This window comes from Neomonachus schauinslandi, chromosome 4, assembly GCF_002201575.2.
Source record: "Neomonachus schauinslandi chromosome 4, ASM220157v2, whole genome shotgun sequence".
NCBI classification, from domain to species: Eukaryota; Metazoa; Chordata; class Mammalia; order Carnivora; family Phocidae; genus Neomonachus; species Neomonachus schauinslandi.
Window position 1 is genome coordinate 102,141,555 of NC_058406.1, and position 25,368 is coordinate 102,166,922.

Here is a 25,368-nt window from a genome sequence, read left to right on the forward strand (position 1 = left end):
AATGCTTTACTTGTGTATATGTATGTGTGTGTGTGCTATACGTATATATACCTATATGTGTAGTGTGTATATATGTGTGTGAATATGTATTTATGCATATAATTACTTATATATACACATAGACAATATCTCCGAAAGGACACATAAAAGGCAAGTAGTAGTGTTTGCCTCTACATTGAAACTGAAGTGGAAGAGCACTGTGGTGGGAGGGAAACTCACTTTTTTTATAGTATACCCTTTTGTATTTTATATTATATGCAAACATTTATCTAGTCAAAAATAGTATATTTTAAAATAATCGGGGCGCCTGGGTGGCCCAGTCAGTTACACATCTGCCTTCAGCTCAGGTCATGATTCCAGGATCCTGGGATTGAGCCCCACATTGGGCTCCCTGCTCAGCGGGGAGCCTGCTTCTCCCTCTGCCTCTGCCACTCGCCCTGCTTGTGTTCTGTCTAGCTCACACTCTCTCTCAAATAAATAAATAAAATCTTTTCCAAAAAAATAAAAAATAAAATAGCAAAAATGATTATAGAATATATAACAGTAGGTAACTCTTAAGCATTGTTTTGCTAAATACATTGTTTCAGGTGAGTAGTCTTAAATGCTTATTTTGTCTTAAAAAGTATGTTTGTGGGGTACTTGGGTGGCTTGGTCGGTTGGGCATTCGACTCTTGATTTCGGCTCAGGTCATGATCTCAGGGTTGTGGGATCCAGCTCCATGTTGGGCTCCATGCTGAGCATGGAGCCTGCTTGGGATTCTCTCTCTCCCTCCTCCCCCTGCCCCTGCTCACGCTCGCTCTCTCTCTCTTTCTCTCAGAAAAAGTAATTTTAGTGTTTAAAGCATGATTTTAAGTTCCAGGCATTTCACATAGAAATGCCATGATTGACTCTCTACCTAATTAATTGCAAAATAACCACCTTTTCATCATTGGGAGCCTTTTATTGGGTTTCTCTGCAATTCAGAGATTATCTGAACATTTTTAATTTTAGCCATAATATCTGATTCTGTTTCCATGAAGTGCCATAAGAATAAATACTCTCTCAGTTAATTCCTTCAAGGTTTTAGAAAGAGACAAACAGAAGGGAAATGTAGGGGGGGTTTTCCATGATTTATACATAAGCCTGTATGATTAAAGAGGTTTCTATTTAGTTTTGTGCTATAACCTCCAAAATGGATGCTTCTACTTGATGTAGTTTTAAATAATGTCCAATAAGTCATTAACAAAATTACTTGCTTGCTAAGATCAAGTAATTTTATCTTCTTTTGGTGGCATAAGAAAAGAAAAACAAGGCAAACTGTTTTGAAATGATACGGTCTCCTTCTTGTTGATATCTACAGAAGGGGCCAATAGGAGGCTCTTCTGTTATGAAGCTGTTTTGATAAAGATTGGAACACAATAAAACTACACAGTGAGGCAAGTGACTGAGCTGATATGTCAGTATGTCCAGTATCAAAACTATACTCAAGAGTTTTTTGTTTGTTTGTTTTCACAGGGTTTTTTTTTTTTTTCTTGGTTTATCAAAGGATTTGAAAACAAAGATTTTAAGAAGAGGTGGAGTTCCCAGAAGTGCCATTAATTTATATGTCCCATTCTCTTTTTACACTCAAAATATTAAATGTTTCTAGTTTCCATCTTATGGGAATATCCTAATATACTGGTACTTTCCAAAATACTTTGAAGTCCTTGGACAGAGGCCATTGTAATGACACTGTACTAAGTATTTGACAGAGGGTTTATATACGAAAGGAGTTGTGTAGTACAAGTATAAATTACTGCTATATTGATATCATGGCACAGTGAAGTACTCTGCAGCCTCTTGAATATAAAAGAATATTTCTACATTTGGTTCCAGCAAACACTATTGTGCTATTCTGAAATCCACAGCACAGAAATTATAAGACATCCGCTCATAAACAGAAAGCAAATCACTATTCAGCAATTCCTGCTCTGTTTCCTGCCAATTTCAGATAATTAAAACTTTTTTAAGCCTTTTATTCTATTCTGCTTTAATTCTGCTTCCTCCACCAAAAATGAAAGATTTAGAAATTAAAACTGTGCATATAATAGTAACACCAAATCTTTGCCTTTTTCCCCTCTTATCCTATGATGTTAACTTTCTTCATTATTGCAGACCTCAGGATATCATTGTGTTTATAATTGGAGGAGCCACCTATGAAGAGGCTCTAACAGTTTATAACCTGAACCGTACCACTCCTGGAGTGAGGATTGTCCTGGGAGGAACCACAGTGCATAACACGAAAAGGTAAGGGAGAACATTCAGTCCTACGACTCTGTTCCCTTTCCTAGAGAATAAAGCTTAAATTTATAAAGCTGAATAAACTGCTGGTAGACCAAAATGCATCAGTTCATAGTGTAATAGAGATGAAGGATCTAACTCCTTTAGCTTCATAAATCAGCCAGTTAGGTCAAAGACCTGAAGAGTAAGGACCAGCCTGTACCATTAACAATTTATATTTCCTGTGTTCAAAGGAGAAATGTTATAGCCACAGACTGGCACTTTGAATATACTGAAACATAATGGTTTTGAATTCTGCGAGTTTTTCTCTTTTTGTTGATTAATTATATTCATTCAATAAGTATTTAGTAAGAAGAATACAAAGATGAATAAGATTAAAATCCTACCTCAAGGAAATCATTGTCTATTAGGAAAGATAGAACATAAAAAATAAAAAAATAAGTGCCTAGAGAGACAAACTAAAGAGCCATGGATTATCAGAGTGACTAAGAAAAATTAGCAAATGTTTCATGGAGAAGATAGTGCATAAGCTGAACCTTGGGTAGAAAATGGACATGAGGGAGAGAACATACTAGGCAGAGTTAACCACATGAACAAGTTACGGAAGCTATAGACAACAAGCATAGAGAAAGGACGGCAAATAGTCAACCAGCTGGAATGTGCATAATAAGTGAGAGGGTTGACTGAATGCCGTAATTGTGAAAGGCCTTGAAGTCCAGGCTGAGGAATCTTCACTTTCTTGTCTAGAAAATGAAGAATCATTGAAAGTTATTTAAGCAGTAAAATTACAAGAGGGTCACAGTATTTTAGGAAGATTAATTTGGAAACTAAGGGTAGGAAAGACAGGAGGAGGAGACTGGAGAAGCGTGGCATGATAATTGAATTTAATGATTAGAGACCCTGAGAGATCCATGCCGAGCCATGTACATACGCACGGATATATTGGGAGTCATTAGAGGTGTTTGTGTACTTTTTCCTTTTGTATTTTTTTTTTTTTTAGATTTTATTTATTCATTTGAGACACAGAGATAGAGAGAGAGAGGGAGGGAGCATGAGCAGGGAGAGAGGCAGAGGGAGAGGGAGAAGCAGGCTTCCCGCTGAGCCAGGAGTCCGATGTGGGGCTCAATCCCAGGACCCTGGGATCATGACCTGAGCCGAAGGCAGACGCTTAACCATCTGAGTCACCCAGGCGCCCCTCCTTTTGTATTATTATTTGGCTTTTTAACGTAACTTTTCCCCTTTACTGTGGAAGTAGTACACATTCATTCTGAAATTCTTTTAATTCAGAAAATATAAAGAGAAAGAAAAAGCTCCCATAATCTCACCACTGTTACACTTTGATCTTTTCAGACCTTTTATTTCTAAGCCTGTATAAACATTTATATGAGTGTATCAGCAGAAAAGGGATTTCTTCTACATTCTGTTTTATGACCTGAATTTTGTAGTCTATGATGTAAATATAAACATCTTTTAGTGTTAAATATATAATCATTCATTCATTAAAGAAATATTAATTGAAAAGTAGATTACCTGGGTTTGAATCCTGACTTTCCCTCTTACTGTTTATGAATTTAAGCAAATTACTGAAACTCTTAGTCAGTTTCTTTCTTTTTTTTTTTTTTTAAAGATTTCGTTTATTTATTTGACACAGAGAGAGAGACAGCTAGAGAGGGAACACAAGCAGTGGGAGTGGGAGAGGGAGAAGCAGGCTCCTGGCTGAGCAGGGAGCTCGTGCAGGGCTCAATCCCAGGACCTCAGGATCATGACTTGAGCCGAAGGCAGAAGTTTAATGGCTGAGCCACCCAGGCACCCCTCTTTGTCAGTTTCCAAAGATTACTGGCCATTTATATATTTCTTTTTGAATTGCCAGTTCATATTCTTTCCCATTTTGCAATTGGGGTATTCCTTTTTTCCCCAGTAATTTTATTAATTATATCTATATAATTAAGGATATTAACCATTTGTTACATATTTTTGCAAGTAGTTTTCCTTGTTTGATGTTTTTGTTTTACATTATTCACAGTATTTTGTTGTATAAAGGTTTTATTTTATTATATTTTATTTTTTACTTTTATGTAGTCAAAGCTACCAGTGATTTCTGCCTTTGGTGTCATGCTTATTAGTTCTTTTCCAGCCAAAATTATATAAATACTAACCTCTATTTTTTCCATCATTTTTAGGACTTGCATTTAAAGTTATAGCTTTATAATCTATCAAAATTTTATTTTGTAAACTGTGCCATAGTTTCCTTTTATAATTTATAGAAATATTACATATATTTACATACTTCATTACATACAGAGAAGCATACAAATGGTAAGCAGACCACTCAATGAAATATGACAAAGTGAATATAACTATGTAACCACCACCCAAACCAAGTAGTAGAATGTTACCAGCACCTCTGGAAGTCTCCCTTATGCCTCATATCCCCTCCTTGTCACAACTCCCGCAAAGTAATCACCATTATGACTTCTATCACCGTAGATTAGTTTTACTTGCCTTTAAAGGATGCTTGTTGGATGAATAAGAAACAGGTTAAAAGTAATCTATTTCTGCCTTTCTCAAATAATACAAGGATCTTGGAAGGATCCTGTGAAGGATCTCTAATCAGCTTCCTCCCAACTGACTATCCCAAGCTATCATTGTCCAGCATATTGGTTCCATCTTGTTTTTATAATCCCCAAATTAATCATCATCATTATTTTCAGTTATTATTTATTTAGATTTACCCATGTATTTGCCCTTTTCCATTCCTCCCACTTTTTCACCCTGGTCCTTCTTTCTGATCCAATCTTCTTCTTACTAAAAATATCCTTTAGTAGTTCTTTCAGCTCCTGGTCAACTTGATTTTTTTTTTCTAAAAACATCTTAGTTTAAGTTTAGAAATCCAGGTTGATAATTTATTCTCAGCACTTAAAAGTTAGAAGGCAATAGAATATTATTTTTAATTGTTGCTGTTAAGAAGTCAAATAAATAAATAAAATCTTAAAAAAAAGAAGTCTCCTCTCACTATAATTGTTTTTGGGGTTATGGACAATATATTCTTCTCTGATTCTTTTTAAGATTATCTTTTTGTCTTTGGTGTTCTTGTTTCAGTATTATGTATCTAAATGTGGATTTATTTTTATTTATGCTACTTGGTATGAAAATTCATGTTTGGCATAATTACTGGAAATTTTCCAGTCATTATTTCTTTGAACATTGCTGCTTTTCTGTTTCCTCTGTTCTCCCTTTTTGGAACTCCTATGAGATATGTGTTAGGCCTTCATCTGTCTCTTAACCTCTCATTTATATATCCGTATCTTTCTGTGCTGCCTTCTGTGTAATTTTTTCAGATCAGTATTCCAGTTCAATAATTCTGTCTTCATCTGTGTTTAATTTGTCCATTCAGTTTTTAACTTCAAAGGTTATATTTCTATGCCTATAAGTTCATTTTGCCTCTTTTTCAAATTTGCCTGATGTTTTTGTTAATTTCTTCTTTCCTCATGTTTTCGAATCCTTCATTTTTCTTTAATCACATTAGTTCTATAACCCCAAATACTTTCCGGTTCTTGAGCAATTAAATAATCTTTTATGTAAAAGTAAGAAAGTGAGGCTGCTTTGCAAAAGGTCTAGACTAGATTCTTCCAACTAGCCAGCTTTGGTATTTCTTTGTCTGACCTGACAGTATGCTAAGCAGTACCCTGAATTATGTTTGAGCCAATAGCATTAGCAATAGAAGGTTTGATAAAATCTTGAGCAGGGGGGCACCTGGGTGGCTCAGTCATTAAGTGTCTGCCTTCGGCTCAGGTCATGATCTCAGGGTCCTGGGATGGAGCCCCGCATCCGGCTCCCTGCTCGGCAGGAGGCCTGCTTCTCCCTCTCCCACTCCCCCTGCTTGTGTTCCTGCCCTCGCTATCTCTCTTTCTGTCAAATAAGTAAGTAAGTAAGTAAATAAATAAATAAATAAATAATCCCTGCTCAGCGGGGAGCCTGCTTCTCCCTCTCCCACTCCCCCTGCTTGTGTTCCTGCTCTCACTATCTCTCTATCAAGTAAGCAAGCAAGCAAATAAATAAATAAATAAATAAATAAAAATCTTGAGCAGGATTGTTCACTGGTCCTAACCAATGAAACTTTTTAAGGAGGGAGTTACTGTGGTAATTGCCAACCTGGAAAATATTTAGTTAAAGTTTACAGTACATAAATGATCCAAAATCAGGTGTTTATCATTTATATTTACAAAGATATAACCTCTAGCTAATAGGTAAACAGTGAAATTTATCACAATCAGTAAAAAAAAAAAAAAAAAAAAAGGGGCTCCTGGGTGACTCAGTAGATTAAGCATCTGCTTTCAGCTCAGATCATGATCTCAGGGTCCTCTCCCTCTGCCGCTCCCCCTGCTTGTGCTCTCTCTCTCTCTCTCTCTGTCAAATAAAATCTTTTAAAAAAATAATAATGGAATTTGTATTTCAGAGATCAGTTATTGTAAAGGCTTAAGTAATCGAAAGTAACTTAGCTTCAGTTTTTAGTGGAAGGGCTCCATTTTCGTGATGAGTGTGGGCGACCTTGGGTATTACTAGCATATTGAGTAAGATTACAACTCTTAATATATTTTGAAATCTTAGACTCTCAGTAAGTGGAAAGGTTAATTATTTTTTTAAATCAGTTTTATAACTGGATATAGTGGGGCTACTGTGAGCTAGCAAAGAACCTTGTTTTGGGGGAGAGAAAGTTTAAGAATTTGTTTCTGTGAATTGTTAGGGTTTAATTTTTGTGCAGGGGGCTTATTGTACAATTCCCTATGTAATATATAGGTTATTTCTTTTTTTTTTTTTAAGATTTTTATTTATTTTTTGACAGAGAGAGACACAGCGAGAAAGGGAACACAAGCAGGGGGAGTGGGAGAGGGAGAAGCAGGCTTCCCTGCTGAGCAAGGAGCCCAATGCAGGGCTCGATCCCACGACCCTGGGATCATGACCTGAGCCGAAGGCAGACGCTAAACGACTGAGCCACCCAGGTGCCCCTGTAATATGTGGGTTATTTCTTAAGGAAAAGTCCAAAGGAGTAAGTGCCACACAGCATTGACCTCAAGAGCTGTACAGCACAGAAGTAGTATTTTAAGAGACTGGTGATCATGAAACAGTATACTTTTAGATGTGACTGATGAGTGTCCTCCTTTAATACTTGGAATCATGTAAAATGTGATATGGGCTGCCCTTCAAGGATATGGATTAGTGGGATATTGGATCAGGAAAAAAAAATCATGTCTTGTAGCTGGGAGTGTGATGTGCTGATATAGAAACTGCTATCCCTCCAGAGTGGGAAATGCCTGTTGCAGGATATTTCTGGGATACAGGTCACTTGATTTCCCTGATTTCTTAAGTAAAACTTGAGATCACTACAGGTTTATTCTGCAGTCAGATCCCAGCACCACCACTTACTAGTTTATGATTTGGGACAAGATACTTAATGTAATGGCAGATAGGTCAAAATTGATCTCTTGCATCCTAGAAAATTACATGTACCCTTACCTCTGATGTAGCAATTTGAGTAACCTTCATCCTGGGATACCTTCTATTTCTAAAATACATCAAGATTGGGGGTGCCTGGTTGACTCAATTGGTAGAGCATTTTTTTTTTTAAGATTTTATTTATTTACTTGAGAGAGAGAATGAGAGAGAGAGAGCATGAGATGGGGGAGGGTCAGAGGGAGAAGCAGACTCCCTGCTGAGCAGGGAGCTCGAAGCGGGGACTCGATCCCAGGACTCCAGGATCATGACCTGAGCCAAAGGCAGTTGCCCAATCAACTGAGCCACCCAGGCACCCGAGCATGTAACTCTTGATCTTGGGGTCATACGTTTGAGCCCCATGTTGGGCGTAGAGTTTACTTAAAAAAAATTTTTTTTTTTACTAAATAAAATATATCAAGATTACTGCATATTGAAAAAAAATCTTAGTTGTAGACAAAAAATAAAGAATAGAAAGCAATTCTTTCTTCTCTCCCTTGTATATTTCCAGAAATTAATGTAATTTTTTGGTAAGAATGGGGCCTGTATATAAGTAAGCTTCATCTTAAGCCAAAAGGTATCTGAAGATGTCCCTTAAATTTCAAAAGAAGATATACATTAGTTGAATCTGAAATTCACCTTGCCATTCAAAGTTATTTGAATTTAAGCTCCTCTTTCTTAAGTACCTTCTTTTTTAAAATTGAGGTATATTAGTTTCAGGTATACAGCATAATAATTTGATATTTATATATATTGCAAAATGATTACCACACTAAATCTAGTGAACATCCACAACCACATATAGTTACAAAAAATTTTTTTCTTGTGATGGGAACCTTTAAGGTTTACTCTCTCAGCAAAACTTTCAAATATACAATGCAGTATTATTAACTATAGTTGCCAGGCTTTACATTATATCTCCATGACTTAATTATTTTATAAATGGAAGTTTGCACCTTTCAGCTCCCTTCACCCATTTCACCCACCCCTCCACCCTCTGCCTCTGGCAAGTACCAGTTTGTTCTCTGTATCTGTGAGCTTGGTTTTGTCTTATTTTGTTGTGCTTTGTTTTAAAGTCCATGTATAAGTGAGATCATACAATATTTGTCTTTCTCTGTCTGATTTATTTCACTTAACATAATGCCCTCAAGGTCCATCAGTGTTTCTACAAATGGCAAGATTCCATCCTTTTTTATGGCTGAATATTATTTCATTGTGTGTGTGTATGTGTGTGTGTGGGTGTGTATATATATACACACACACCACATTTTCTTTATCCATCTATTTGTTGATGGACCCTTAGGTTGTTTCCTTATCTTGGCTATTGAAAATAATTCTTCAATGAACATGGGGGTGTGTATAGCTTTTTGAACTAGTGTTTTTGTTTTCTTTGGATAAATAGCCAGAAGTCAACTTGCTGGATCATATGGTAGTTCTTTTTTGAATTTTTTTGAGGAACCTTCATACTCTTTTCCATAGTGGCTGCACCAATTTACATTCCCTCAACAATGCACAAGACTTCCCTTTTCTCTACATCCTTGCCAACACTTGTTATTTCTTGTCTTTTTGATAATAGCCATTCTAACAGGTTTTGATTTGCATTTCCCTGATGACTACTGATGTTGAACATCTTTTCATCTACCTGTTGGCTTCCTGTATGTCTTCTTTGGGAAAATGTCTATTCAGATCCTCTGCCCATTTTTTAATCGGATTGTTTGGGATCTTTTTGCTATTGAATTGTATGAGTTCTTTATGTATTTTGGATATTAACCCTTTATTGGATATATGATTTGCAAGTATTTTCTCCCACTTAGTAGGTTTTTCATTTTGTTGATTATTTTCTTTGCTGTGCAGAAGCTTTTCTAGCTTGATGTAGTCCTACTTGTTTATTTTTGCTTTTGTTGCCTTTGCTTTTGGTATTAAATCCAAAAAATTATCACCAAGACCAATGTCACAGAGCTTACTGCTTATGTTTTCTTCTAGGAGTTTTATGGCTTCAGATCTTACATTCAAGTCTTTAATCCATTTTGAGTTTATTTTTGTGTATAAGATAATGGTCTAGTTTCATCCTTTTGCATGTGGCTGTCTAGTTTTCCTAATACCATTTACTGAAGAGACTGGACTTTCCCCATTGTTTATTCTTGCCTCCTTTGTCATAAATTAATTGGCTATATATGCATGAGTTTATCTCTGGGATCTCTGTTCTGTTCCACTGATCTGTCTTTGTGCTAATACTGTACTGTTTTGGTTACTATAGCTTTGTAATATAGTTTGAAATCAGGGAGCATGATGTCTCCAACTCTTTTCTTTCTCAAGTTTGCTTTGGCTATTAGGGTCTTTTGCGGTTCCATACAAATTTTAGGATTGTTTGTTCTATGTCTATGAAAAATGCCATTGGAGGTGTTTTGTTTTTGTTTTGTTTCTTTGAAAGAGCGTGCGCACGTGCATGAGTAGGGGAAGGGGCAGAGGGAGAGGGAGAAGCAGACTCCCTGCTGAGCAGGGAACCCAATGCAGGGCTCAATCCCAGGACCCTGAGATCATGACCCGAGCCGAAGGCAGACGCTTAACTGACTGAGCCACCCAGGCACCCCACTGTTGGAGTTTTGATAGGGATTGCATTGAATCTATAGATTGCTTTAGGTAGTATAGATATTTTAATAATACTAATTCTTCTAATCCATGAGCATGGAATATCTTTCCATCTATTTGCGTCTTCATTTTCTCTCATCATTGTCTTATAGTTTTCAGTGTATAGGTCTTTTCAGCTCCTTCATTAAATTTATTCCTAGGCATTTTATTCTTTTTGATGCAATTGTAAATGGGGTTGTTTTCTCAATTTTTCTTTCTGATAGTTCATTATTAGTGTATAGATATGCAGTAGATTTCTGTATATTGATTTTGTATCCTGCAACTTTACTGAATTCATTCTAATATTTTTTTTGGTGGAATCTTTATGGTTTTCTATATATAATATCATGTCATCTGCAAACAGTAAGTTTTACTTTTTTTTTTTTTTTAAAGATTTTATTTATTTTTTTGGACAGAGAGAGACACAGCGAGAGCAGTAACACAAGCAGGGGGAGTGGGAGAGGGAAAAGCAGGCTTCCCGCCAAGCAGGGAGCCCGATGCGGGGCTCGATCCCAGGACCCTGGGATCATGACCTGAGCCGAAGGCAGACGCTTAACGCCTGAGCCACCCGGGTGCCCCGAGTTTTACTTTTGACTTTCCAATTTGAATGCCTTTTTTTTTCTTGCTTAATTGTTCTGGGTGGGACTTCCAATGCTATGTTAAATAAAAGTAGTGAAAGTGGACATACTTGTCTTGTTCCTGAGCTTAGAGATTCAGCTTTTCACCACTGAGTATGATGTTAGGTGTGGGCTTGTCATGGTGACCTTTATTAATGTTGAAGTACATTACCTCTGTACTCAATGTTGTTGAGAATTTTTATCCAAAATGGTTGTTGAATTTTGTCAAATGTTTTTTCTGCATCTCATGAGGTGATTGACCATAGGATTTTTACCATTCATTTTGTTAATGTAGCATATAAGTGTCTTCTTTCTTTAAAAGGGTTTTTTTGTGACAATATTTTTCAGTGATTCAAGTACTGGTTACAAAGAAGCAAAGTTCTATAGGGCTTGCAGTGTGCTATATGATTTGTTTCTATAGGGCCTGCTCTGATTAGGTGTAACTGTAATTATCTTTGTTTAGATTTAAACACCATTTAAAATAGAAGGCATGTATATGCTACTAAGACACCAAGGAATTTTCCAGAAGCTAATTACCTCCTTAGCAACATTCTTTTTTTTTTTTTTTAAGATTTTATTTATTTATCAGAGAGAGAGAGACAGAGGCAGGCAGAGGGAGAAGCAGGCTCCCCACTGAGCAAGAAGCCCGATGTGGGACTCGATCCCAGGACCCTGGGATCATGACCTGAGCCTAAGGCAGGCAGACACTTAACCAGCTGAGCCACCCAGGCATCCCTCCTTAGCAACATTCTTAATAAAATTGCCTTCTGGATAAAGAGAGACAGTCAATATTTTCTTCTCTCCATAGCCATATGAAGTTTAATATGAATTTTGTATTGCCCCCCCCTCCTTTGTACATAATGAAACACAAAGAAAAAAAGATACTAACCAATCATAGGGACCTCTTTAAAGGCATAATTTTCATGGTTTTTTGAAGGCCGAGAACCTGCCCTGAAAAAGGATCTGGGTAGTGGATTTCGTAGGGCTCTGAACACATGCAGCAGGTACCTGCCCTAAGTGGTTAGTCCATTGTGCTTCTGGGGTCCATGCGGGTTTGCAGTGTGCATACCGTGGTCTCCTGTCTCAGTGCTTGCCCGCCCCCAACTTCCGTCTTCATTTGTCTCATTAGTCATACTGCCCCTCAATTGCAGAGGAGGTGGGGAGGAATACATCAAATTTCAGCTTCTAGGAATTATATATATGACATGAGTTGTTCTATAGCACGACAGATATTTTCACCAACATCTATGTGGAACAGTCAGAAATCATTTTGCCCGAGTTACAAGTTCTAGAATACATAAGTAAATATATATTGAACACACAAGAACAGCATAAAGTTAATAGTTCATTCACTCATTCAGCAGATATTTACTGAGCATGGGATACCTCCGTGAATAAAACAAAGATCCTAACCCTTGTGAAGCTTACATTTTAATGCAGAGGGAGACAAAAATAAACAAACTTAATAAGTAAACTTTATAGTAATTCAGAAGGTGATAAATACTATGGAAGAAAATAGCAGAGCAAAGTAAAGGGAAATTGGTATTGCATGGGGGCTGTGGGGATAAATTACACTACTCAGTATGGTGTCAGGAAAGGCCTCGTTCAGAGATTTGAGGAAAGACTTGAAGGAGGTGAGGAAGTGAACCAAACAGATGGAGGGAAGAACATCCCAGGCACAGCAGAGCCGTGTCCTAAGGCACAATCACGCAGTGTGTGTAAGGAGACCGGAGAGGCTGGGAAAAGGAGAGGGAGCTGCAGTGAGAGAGGTATCTGGGGCCTCACAGTGGAGAGCCTTGTCGGCTCTTGCGAGGACTGGTTTTCACTATGAGTTAGAGAGCATTGTCGGGTGTGGGGTCTGTTTGTTTTTTAACAGTTTTATCGAAATATAACTTCTGTTATGTTATATACAATTCATCCCTTTAAAGTATACAATTCAGTGGTTTGGGGTATGTACACAGATGTGTGCAACCATTACCACAGTCAATTTTAGAGTATTTTCAACACCTCAGAAAGAATTTCCCTCACACCAGGCCTAAGCAACCACTAATCTATTTTCTGTTTCTATAGATTTCCATGTTCTGAACTTTTCATGTAAATGGAACCATATAATATGTAGTCTTTTGTCAGTGGTTTCTTTTACTTAGTATAACGTTTTCCAGGTTCATCCATGTTGTAACCTGTATCCTTTTTAATCGTTCCTTTTTAATGCTGAATACATTTCATTATATGCATATATCATATTTTGTTTATCCATTTGTCAGTGATGGACATTTGAGCTGTTTCCACCTTTTAGCTGTTATAAATAATGCTGCTATAAACACATACTAGTTTTTGTGTGTATTGTAGGTTTTTGAGCAGAATCGTGAAATCTGACATACTTTATCAGGATCATGCTGGCTATCAAAGCTAATATGCTTAAGAGAAGTATTATTTATCTTAAATGTTCAAAATAAACATGTGTTGTTATAAAAATGCAAATTCCTAGGTGTATTTAAATGAACAATACCCACTATTTATTCACCTACAATAGACTGATCTGTTATTCTAGTTGTGTTTCTGATGCACATGATCCTACCTTGCAAATAAATGAGCATCTTGGTTAGGGATTTGAGCTGGCTTGCCTTATCACTTCACAAGTCAATCAATATTAAAGAGTTCTAGTCCCTGCTGGCCGCAATTGACACTTTAAGTTAGCTATGTGAGCTGAGAGGCCAAGAACCAGATCCGTATGGATGGAATTCTTCTCCCAATAGAAGAAATCCCTCTGTCTTCTTGGAATTCAGGATAGAAGTGAAGGGGAAGGAAAGCTAGGTAGATGTATTAGCCAACAGTGCTGCCATTGCCTGAATCCCACCTAAACTTAGGTGAAGAGAGCACTTCAGTCTCCAGTGCTATCAGTTTAGTTACTTAAGAATTTTGACAAGGAGGAAAACATACCCTGCTAGAAGGTGACCCCAGATCAACAATCCTCTTACTGGGACGCCTGGGTGGCTCAGTCATTAAGCGTCTGCCTTCGGCTCAGGTCATGGTCCCAGGGTCCTGGGATCGAGCCCCGCATCGGGCTCCCTGCTCTGTGGGAGGCCTGCTTCTCCCTCTCCCACTCCCTCTGCTTGTGTTCCCTCTCTCCCTGTCTCTCTCTGTCAAATAAATAAATAAAATCTTTAAAAAAAAAACAACAATCCTCTTACTGCCAGATTCCCTTTTGAACCAGTAATAATGACTACACATAGTAGGCTCTCTGTAATACTCCTGGGTTCAGTTAAACTCTCTATATGCCTGCACAATAATTAATGGTCCCATTTTTCAGTTATTTTCTGAAAACAAAGACAAATAAAGAAAAACAAGCTTTCCTCCCCCGAAGTAATTCATTGTCATTATAATAAAAAAATTAAATATTAAAGTAAAAATCTTGGGCCCCTAGGTGGTTCAGATGGTTAAGCGTCTGCCTTCGGCTTGGGTCGTGATCCCAGGGTCCTGGGATAGAGTCCCACATCGGGCTTCCTGCTGAGCAGGGAGCCTGCTTCTCCCTCTGCCTCTCTCTCTCTCTCTGTCTCTTATGAATAAATAAATAAAATCTTTAAAAAGTAAAAATCTTTCATAACAGTACAACTAAAGTTAACCACTGTCAATATTTTGGCATATTCCTTCCTATTTTTTCTTTACCTAAAGTTTTTTGAGTGTTTTCTTTTGTGTTTGGTTTGGTTTGGTTTTTATGTTTTTTGCTGAGTGCAGAGCCCAACACAGGGCTTGAACTCATGACCCTGAGATCAAGACCTGAGCTGAGATCAAGAGTTGGACACTTAACCAACTGAGCCACCTAGGCGTCCCACGTTTTATTTTGTTTTTGACATAATTAGGATCATATTGTCTATATAGTTTTCTACTTGTTTTCTTACTTTTAATTATATTGAGAATACTTTCCCATGTTATTAAAAATTATTTAAAATAGGGGCACCTGGGTGGCTCACTCATTAAGTGTCTGCCTACAGCTCAGGTCATGATCCCAGGGTCCTGGGATCGAGCCCCACATCGGGCTCCCTGCTCAGCGGGAGGCCTGCTTCTCCCTTTCCCACTTCCCCTGCTTGTGTTCCTGCTCTCGCTGTCCCTCTGTCAAATAAATAAATAAAATCTTTTTAAAAATTATTTAAAATAATCTTAATAGCTGTATAATTTCAACTTTAGGATTGTGTCTTTAGGGGCACGTAGGGTGGCTCAGTTGGTTAAGCATCCAACTCTTGATTTCGGCTCAGGTCGTGATCTCAGGGTCATGAGATTGAGCCCCACATCAGGCTCCACTCTGGGCATGGAGCTTGTTTAGGATTCTCTCTCTTTCCCTCTGCCTCTCCCCCGCCACTCACTCGTGCACGCTCTCTCTCTCAAAAAAAAAAAAAAAATGTGTCTTTAACCATTACTATTAGACATTTAGATTGTTTACAATTTTTGTTTAATATGATGTCAATAAACATCTTGTATATTGATAAACCCTTGTCCCATCTCTGACTATTTCCTTAAAAGTGCAGTGAGGCAGACTCAAATATTACTACTAGAAGTATAAATTGGTATAACTTTTCTGGAAAGCAATTTGACTTTATGTATTCAAAGATATGGGGTTGACTTCAGGGCTCTTGTTGTTGAGGCAGTGCGAGTTTCCTGATTTTTTAGAAGCCCTGGCTCAGGTGATGGAAATGTTCTATATCTTGATTAAGGAAATGGTTACGCAATTGTATACATTTGTCAAAATCAAACGATGCCCTTAAAATTGGTAAATTCTAGGGCGCCTGGGTGGCTCAGTTGGTTAAGCGACTGCCTTCGGCTCAGGTCATGATCCTGGAGTCCCGGGATCGAGTCCCGCATCTGGCTCCCTGCTCGGCAGGGAGTCTGCTTCTCCCTCTGACCCTCCCCCCTCTCATGCTCTCTGTCTCTCACTCTCTCTCTCTCAAATAAATAAATAAAATCTTTAAAATAAAATAAAATAAAATAAAATAAATTGGTAAATTCTATTATCAATAAGAAATTAAAGTTTTAAAAAACAAAGTACTATAGTATCAAACTGACACTTTTTTCTTGATACAGTCAGAAAGATAAAAAAGTAATTTAAAAAGGAATAGTTTTCTTACTGTGTAATTCAGTGTTTTTTTAACGCCATTGCTCTAGAACCATCTGATATTAGCTAGCGTTATGAGTCACATACCTGGAGAAACACTGATCCATAGCAATTCCTAAAAAGGGGATCATGATGATACCAAGGACTAAAATTTATTTAGTACATACTATGTGCTAGACACTGTTTTAACACGTTATACCTGTGCTATCCAATAAGGTAGCCACGAGTCACGTGTAGCTATTGAGCACCTGATATGTGCCTAGTCTAATTTGAGGTGTGCTACAGGCATAAAATATATATCAAATCGCAAAGACTTAGTACCAAAAAAAGAAGTGTAAAATATCTCATTAATAATTTTTAGAAGTTGATAATGTTTTAGATATATGGGTTAAGTCAAATATGCTATTAAAATTAATTTTACCTTGGGGCACCTGGGTGGCTCAGTAGGTTAGGCATCTGCCTTCGGCTCAGGTCATGATCCCAGCATCCTGGGATCGAGCCCCGCATCAGGCTCCCTGCCTGCCTGTCTGCCTACTTGTGATCTCTCTCTCTCTGTCAAATAAATAAATAAGATCTTAAAAAAAATTAATGTTACCTTTCTTTTTTACCTTTCTAATATAGTTATAGAACATTTAGAATTACACAGCAGCTCACATTTGTAACTTGTTTACATTTCTACTGGATTGTACTGCCTTACCCATTCAGTTTTGTTTCAGTCTCGTGATGACCCAACAAAGTAGGTATTTTTATTACTATCATTGATTTCATTTTTCAGATGCGGAGATTGAGGTTTTAGGGAAGTGAAAACCTTGTCTAAAGTCATAGAGCTAATAAGTGACAAAGCTGGACTTGAACTCAGTCTGTTTCCAGTCTGGGCACCTAAGCACTTGGTTGAAATAATATTTTAAGAAGATTTATCTAGCTATGATTATTTTAATCTCTTGCTTATAAATGTCACTTATAAGGTAGGCAAAATTTGTTTTTACCAAATGGACAATGTATGTAGCTCTCTGCCTACTAAGAAATTGTAAACCAAAGCAGGGAGAAAAATAGTACAAAAGTAAGGGATCATTTAGTGTTGTTTTAAGATTTTTGTCATCGAAATGTAATTAAGAATGAGATTTAAGACAGTGTTGCTCTTTGAATAAAAATGGTTAACTTGATTAACTAGTTGCAGCTGTTGATGATGCCTAAGTGTTGGTAATAATATAATCCTGACAGAGTAAGTCAGTAACAATGTAGAGAGTACAGGGTTTTTTTTGTAGAGAGCACAGTTTAGGGCTTAGAAAACAGTTGGCATTTTGAATTTCTGTAAATAAATTTGAAGGTGGGAGGGGGCTGATTCATATCATCAATAGGTACTTTATAGATTTCTACTTAAGTAACACTAGAAACTTGGACCTTCTCCTGTAACCACGAGTTGGTTTGATCTCTGAATTATTTACAGAAAAAATTAGGATCCTGTAACAATTTGCATTTCAAAGGAAGAGGAATCCAGAGGACACTCTTGTTCACTTATGGGCATTTCAGGATCGGTTTTGAAACTGTTGGAATCATCACCATCTCTGTAGAGATGCTAGGGGGAGTTTACTTTCCTGCTGGGACCAGAGTTGTGATAGAGTGTATCCCGTTAGTAAATGAGAGACACAGAAGCAAGAGAGTCAGAGGTAGATACCGTCTGGTCGCAGAGCAGCACTCATCCCCTTTCCAGGTCACTCCATCTCACACCCAGCCCCGTGCCATCCGGTACACCTTTCTCCTTTGCGTAAACTTGGTTAAATAGTTTGTTTCTTGTAGCCAGAATGTTGCATTTTAGGACAAAGTTCTCGTCTCTTACAAGTTTATAGGATATGCTTTTTTGTTCAGTATATAAGACCCAATACATATTTGCTTATTTGTTTCCGGCTTTATTGGGTGAAACAATAAAAGGTTGAAAATGGAAGGAAAAGTTCAACATTGTTAACTCTGTGGAGTGACACAAAAGTGACTTGTTTCCTTCCTGTATTATCTACATTTCTATATTATCTACATTTCTGTGTTTTTTTATGATAAAATACTAAGATATTCTACAGACTTTTAAAAGTCATCAACCTGATGTCATTGGAATTATTAAGTGCTAAGGGTAGTTGGTTATCCTCAGCACAGCCCCGAGTTGTCATTCCTCCACTGTATTGTCATTCCTCCAGCTGTATTACCTTCCCCAACCGCAAATGATGCATCCGTCAAGACACCTGTTCTTTCACTGGGATTATCATTAGAGCCTCTGGGCTGAATAGGACCTGTGATTTACAAATCACCTTTGGGTACCCTTTGGTCTTTTTTTTTATATGTATCTTTTTTTTTTAATTTAAATTTAATTAACATAATGTATTATTAGTTTCAGAGGTAGAGTTTAGTGATTCATCAGTTGCATATAACACCCAGTGCTCATTACATCCCATGCCGTCCTTAATGTCCATCACCCAGTTACCCCATCCCCCCACCCACCTCCCCTCCAACAACCCTCAGTTTGTTTCCTACAGTTAAGTCTTTTATAGTTTCTCCCCATCTCTGATTTTGTCTGATTTTATTCTTCCCTCCCTTCCCCTATGATCCTCTGTCTTGTTTCTTAACTTCGACGTAATGAGTGAGATCACATGATAATTGTCCTTCTCTGACTGACTTACTTCACTTAGCGTAATACCCTCTAGTTCCATCCATATCGTTGTACATGGCAAGATTGCATTTTTTTTGGTGGCTGAGGAATATTCCATTGTGCATATATACCACACCTTCTTTATCCATTCACCTGTCGAAGGACAGCTGGGCTCTTTTGGCTGTTGCGGACATTGTTGCTCTATCGGCAAAGAAGTCAAACTTCCACTCTTGCACGTGACATGATACCCTTTGGTCTTTTTTTTTTTTTAAGATTTATTTATTTGAGAGAGCGAGAATGAGAGAGAGAGAGAGCATGAGAGGGGGGAGGGTCAGAGGGAGAAGCAGGCTCCCTGCTGAGCCGGGAGCCCGATGCGGGACTCGATCCCGGGACTCCGGGATCATGACCCGAGCCGAAGGCAGTCGCTTAACCGACTGAGCCACCCAGGTGCCCCGCTTTGGTCTTTTGAAAGGCAGTGTGCATAGCAGTTACGAGCACGGGCCCCAGCGCCAGACTACCTTTGTTAAATCCCACTTTTGCCATGTGTCCACTTGTATGACTTTATGCAAACTATTTAACCTTTTTGCACCTCCGTTTCTCAGCTGTAAAAGGGAGGTCATAATAGTTCTTTCATATCATTGTGACGACTGGATATAGAATATATATAAAATGCTTGGAGGAGAATCTGGCACAGTGTAAGCACTCTGTTACTCGCTGCCGCTGATACTGCTCCTATTGTATTTGGGGGACACAAAGTAAAAGGGACTTTGGGTATTGTTCATCATTACCACCTCTGTCATCACCTATACTTCCAAATCATTTGCTTTGAAAACCTTTACTTTAACATAATTCAAGAGCAGAATTATATTATTATCCCAAGTAGGAATATACTGGGGCAGTGATGAAATTTACTGTGAAGGTAGCCCTGTTGCCAGATGACCTTTGTGGTCTGTGAGGACAAAAATTTTTAGTAGCTCAAGTTCCATTTGCGCTCACTTCAAATGTCCCCTTTGAGGCTGCCAGAGTCAGCACCTCTGTAATTAATAGGTCTGCAGAGTCTTCAGCAGCTATGCTTGCTGCAGGTAGGTTATTTGGGAGCTTCGTTTCTTGCATTTTTTATGGTGGTCACCATTCTACTCCTATAGTTGTGGTGGCTCTGACAGATTGATGTGGTCTTGAATGTTCCCAGTGGTGAGAAAATACATCTCTAGCTCTTTTTGTTTTCAGATGATAACCTCCTTTCAGACCTCCATGTAAGTGATATTACAGGCAGTTCTGTCCCTGAGGAGTCCATCTTGTGCCCTGTGGACTAAGAGGATAACCCTTCCTCCTCACACGCGCTCCGGTGAATGATACATGCACAGTGCTGGATACATGCAGAATCCCATTGCTTGCTTTTTTGTCCTGTTTCTTCTCAGTGGGAGAAGAAATAAAGCCAAGGGCTCCTTTTTGTTTGTTTTCTTTTGCTTGGCTTTTTGTTTTGTTTTGTTTTGTTTTTATAAGTCACGTGTCCAGTACTAAGGTGGGAAATGGGAAGTAGGCAGTACATTGTTTGTCAGAAAGTGTCATAGGACAAAGTAACCTCAGTGGAACTGGTTTATAATCAAGGAAATATTTTATGTCTTAATTCAGTGTTTCCTAAGGTCTGTCCTATAGAAAATGTGTTTGGTATTTGTTGGGTGTTGATAGGTAGTGCCTTAAAAAAAGGATTCTATAGCCAACTAAGTTTAGAAAATACTGCATCCTTCTCTTGGAAAGTCACAATTCACATTAATGTGTTGAAGATTCTGAGAAACTCCAGAGTAAAGAAACCCATTCAGCTTTTTTCCCCCTTTATTGTATTTTAATATAGTTTTTATATTTATAAATAAATATATGTAACATACAAGTTAGAAGGTATAATAATATAATGAACACTCTTGAATCCTTCACATAACCCAAGGACTAGAAAATTGCCAATAACATGGATCTGTTTGTATTCCTCTCCAATTACATCCCTTACCTCCCTACAACAGGTAAGCACTATGCTACATCTTGTGTTTAGTTCCCTTGCTTTGGTGGGAGATTTTTATTGCTTATCTATATATTTCTAAACAATGCATTATTTAGCTTTGCTTATTTTTGAGCTTTATAGAAAATGGTTTCATTTTTTTTCACTTAACATTGCTTCTAAGATTCATCTATATTGTACCATATAACCTCTGTTCACTCATCTTTCAGTGTTATGTAACATTTTATTGTGTGAACATACCACAGTTTACTTCTCCATTCACCTGTCCATCTACCTTTAAGTTGTTGGCTTTTTGTTTAGTTTAGTCTTGTCTTGTTTACTATTATTGCTTCGATCAAAGAGCAGCAAGAGGAAATGTGAGCCACAATATTGACGGAGGTTATGATTATATTGTTTGGGAGCACAAGGGAAAATATTTCTTGAGTAGCTGCTTTATACACGGTATTATTCAAGTCAGTGTCTAAAATTCAAAGAAAATAAGATGTCATTATCTTTGATGATCGTATGGTCCAGTGGAGGGGGATCAAAAAATTTTGTATTTCTCAAATCAGGATATAATTAGTCCCAGGGACACAAAAAAGCACAAAATAAACATGACACATCTTTTGGAGAGTCTGTTTTCTTATACTTTGGGGAGATGTTCAGAGGTAGAATTAAATAACTGATTACTACCTTAAAATATGTTTATATCAAAATTTAAAAGGTCCTTTTATGAAAAATAACAAAATTTTTATGGAGTTTTAAAAAACAAAATACCAGACCTCAAAGAAAGATGTAAGGTGGTAAACCAATTTGGACTATACCCTTGAGACTAATAAATTCAGGGGTGCCTGGCTGGCTCAGTTGGTAGAGCATGTGGCTTTTGATCTCAGGGTCGTGAGTTCAAGCCCCACATTGGGCATGGAACCTACTTAAAAAATAATAATAATAAATTCATTCTTTTCTGTTGTGAGGGGTTTTCAGGTACAAAAATTTGTGAAGTGTTACTGGCTATTTACCCCAAAGATAAAAATGTAGTGATCCAAAGGGGCACCTGCACCCCAATATTTATAGCAGGAATGTCCACAATAGCCGAACTATGGAAAGAGCCCAGATGTCCATCAACAGGATGAATGGATACAGAAGATATACACATACACACACACACAATGGAATATTATGCAGCCATCGAAAAATGAAATCTTGCCATTTGCAACAACGTGGATGGAACTAGAGGGTATTATGCTAAGCGAAATAAGTCAATCAGAGAAAGACAATTATATGATCTCACTCATATATGGAATTTAAGAGATAAAACAGAGTATCATAGGGGAAGAGAGGGAAGAATAAAACAAGATGAAATCAGAGAGGGAGAGAAACCATAAGAGACTCTTAATCATAGGAAACAAACTGAGGGTTGCTGGAGGGCAGGGGTGGGGGGATGGGGTAACTGAGTGATGGACATTAAGGAGGGCATGTGATGTAATGAGCACTGGGTATTATATGAGACTGATGAATCACTGACCTCTGCCTCTGAAACTAATAATAAATTCTATCTTAATTAATTGAATTTAAATAAAAAAATTTTTTTTAATTTTGAGAGGTGTTAATGCATGTAATTTAAGTAAAATGTGTCCTAAATAGAAATAATTAATTCAGGCAAAGTAATCGGGAAATACTTCACAGAGGAGATAGCATTTGAGCTAGACCTTAAAGAATAAGTTGGATTTCCATAGGAAGAGCAGTCAGGGATAAGGAAACAGCATAGTTAAGGACAGGAACTTAAAAAAAAAAAAAAAAAAGAGGAACAGCACATTTGAGAAATAATGAGAAGTTCTTTATGGGTAAATCATATATCCAGTGAAGAGCTGTATATAAGATTCCTACTATTTTCAGACATCGGTGCTTGAATGCCAATGGTTTTCTTTGCTCCTGATAAAATTGCTGTTGGATATTTAGAAAATGTTTAGCATGACAGGTGACATTTAAGATAAGGTCTTAACTTTTTAAAAAAATATGAATCTGGGGGTGCCTGGGTGGCTCAGTCAGTTAAGCATCTGTCTGGCTCAGGTCATGATCCTGAAGTCCCAAGATCATGTCCCACCTTGGGCTCCCTGCTCAGTGGGGAGCCTGCTTCTCCCTCTCCCTGCCACTCCCCCTGCTTGTGCTCTCTCACTCGTGCTCTCTCGCTCTCTCTCAAATAAATAAAATAGAAATACATATCTGATTCAGGTATTCACTCAGCAAACTCTAAATGCAGCATCTATTTTTTACTGCAGATACACAGATCAAAAAGATATTACTCAAGATGTACATTAACTGGTAAGAGAAGCCATTAGAAGAGAACTCCCCAAGCTCTCACTGCCACCACCCCCTCTGCCATCTGTCCCATCCCGTGGGACCAGTGTTCGTAGCCTAGCTCACCCCCAGGTAGGCACCAGGTCTCATCCCTCACCTACTCCAGGTTATCACTCCAAATTGACTCCTCTCTCCTCAATCAGTTTTTCCCATGCTAGTGGATCATTCATAGAAGCATAGAAACATACTGACTTTTACCCCGCCTTTAAAAACCCTGTATTAATCTCTTTCCAGGTTCCATATCATTTCTCTGTTCTCTTTTGTAGCAAAAATTCTTGAAGAATTGTTTCTAATCATTGTCTCTGATTCCTCTCCTTCATATTCTCTTGAACCCACATATTTTAAGCCTCGATCTGTTCAGGCTTTCACCCCATCGCTCTCTGGAATTGTTCTTGCTATGGTCCCCAGGGACCTCCACATGGCTAACCCCAGAGTCAGCTTTTAGCATTCATTTTACTTGACCTGTGAGCAACATTCGATGCAGTTGTTCAGTCTCTTCCCTTGGAAACACCTTCATCTCTTAGCTTCCAGAAACTATAGTCTCCTGTTCTTCCTACTTCACTGGCCATTCCTTCTCTGTCACTTTTGTTCATTTCTCCTATTTTGGGAATCCCTGGAACTCTGTCCTTAGACCACCTCTCTTCTTCTCTATCTATACCCACTTCCTTGGCAATCTCATCCAGGCTCATGGCTTTAAAATCTGTCTGCTACTGACTCCTAAATTTATATCTCTCATCCAGAGTTTTTCAGCCTCAGCACTATTAGTGTTTGGGACCAGATAATTCTTTGTTGCGGTGAACTGTCCTGTGCACTGTAGGATGTTCAGCAACATCCCTGGCTTCTACATAGTGGATGCTGGTGGCATTCCACCAGTTACGACAACCAAAAATGTTTCCAGACATTGCCAGATGTCCCCTGGGGATAAAATCACATTTCTCTCACACCCCTCCCCATTAAGAACCACTGTTTCTAGTCTGAACTTCTCCCCCAAACTCCAGATTTGTATATTCAGCTGTGTACTTGACACTTCTATTTGAATGTCTAATTACCCATATTTAACATGATCAAGACCAAGCTTCTGATACATCTTTCTAAACACGGTCCTCCCTCAGACTTTCCATCTCAGTTAATTGCATATCCATCCTTCTAGTTACGTAGGCCAAAAACTTGGTGTTTTCTTGACTGCCCTACATCCTGATTCATCAGTAAATCTTATGATCCTTTCCTTCAGAATATGTCCAGAATCTGACACCTCTCACTACTGCTGTCCTAGTCCATGACACCACCATTTCCCACCTGGATTGTTACAATTGCCTCACCCTTAACCCTTAACCCTACAGTCTGTTCTCTGGGTCACTCTAGGGATATGTCTAGTGATAGAGACATGCCCAGGTCACTCAGGGAAAGTCTCATCTCTGCACAAAAGCCTCCAGGGGTTACCCATCTTACTCAGAGTAAAAATCAAAATCCTTACAATAAGCTACCAGGCCTCACGTGATCTCATCTGCATACTCCCCTCCATCCCCTTCCTTAACATCTCCAGTCTTATATCTTTTTTTTTAAAGATTTTATTTATTTATTTTGAGAGAGAGAATGAGATAGAGAGAGCATGAGGGGGGGGGAGGGTCAGAGAGAGAGGCAGACTCCCTGCTGAGCAGGGAGCCCGACATGGGACTCGATCCCAGGACTCCAGGATCATGACCTGAGCCGAAGGCAGTCACTTAACCAACTGAGCCACCCAGGCGCCCTCCAGTCTTATATCTTACTACCCAGTACCTTAATCACTTCACTCGAGCCACACTAGCCTCCCCTCTGTTCCCTGAACACACCCGGCCTTGGTCCCTTTGCACTTGCCCTTCCCCCAGATACCTTCCCTTGCCTCATTCAGGTCTTGGCTCAGATGTCAGTTTCTCAGTGAGGCCTTCCTTGACCACAGGATTTAAAATCTCACACCACCAGCACCACTCCAACTCTTTTTCAAACCTGCTGTATTTTTCTCCAAAGCACTTTGTTCATCTCACATACCGTAGAGAGGCAATGCTGCATCGTGCTTAGGAGAGCAAACTCTGAAGGCAGATGCCTGGGTTTGTATCCCGACTCTGTCACTTTCAAGATGTGAGACCTCGGCTTCTCTGAGCCTCCATTTCTTTGTAAAGTGGCATAGTTTTTATCTAATGAGAACCTCGCATACAGTGATATGAGCTCACCATTATTATTACTGTTATGTTATTATTACTTTTTACTTACTAATTTCATTTACCTTCCCCTTCTCCCATTGGAATAT

General features: G+C 38.3%; 1 protein-coding gene and 1 non-coding gene across 3 annotated transcripts in view; both read left to right on the plus strand.

Moving 5' to 3' along the window:
* The window catches only part of VPS45 (vacuolar protein sorting 45 homolog), a 66,695-nt gene that overhangs the window by 36,045 nt on the left and 5,282 nt on the right, over positions 1 to 25,368 (plus strand). For both annotated transcript variants that reach the window (XM_021688061.1, XM_044914141.1), the window contains exon 14: positions 2,134 to 2,265. In XM_021688061.1, coding sequence (XP_021543736.1) covers positions 2,134 to 2,265 — 132 coding nt within the window. The remainder of the gene's footprint in view (positions 1 to 2,133; positions 2,266 to 25,368) is intronic.
* On the plus strand, positions 21,576 to 21,648 carry TRNAK-UUU. The gene has a single exon. It is a non-coding gene; the product is annotated as a tRNA-Lys (tRNA).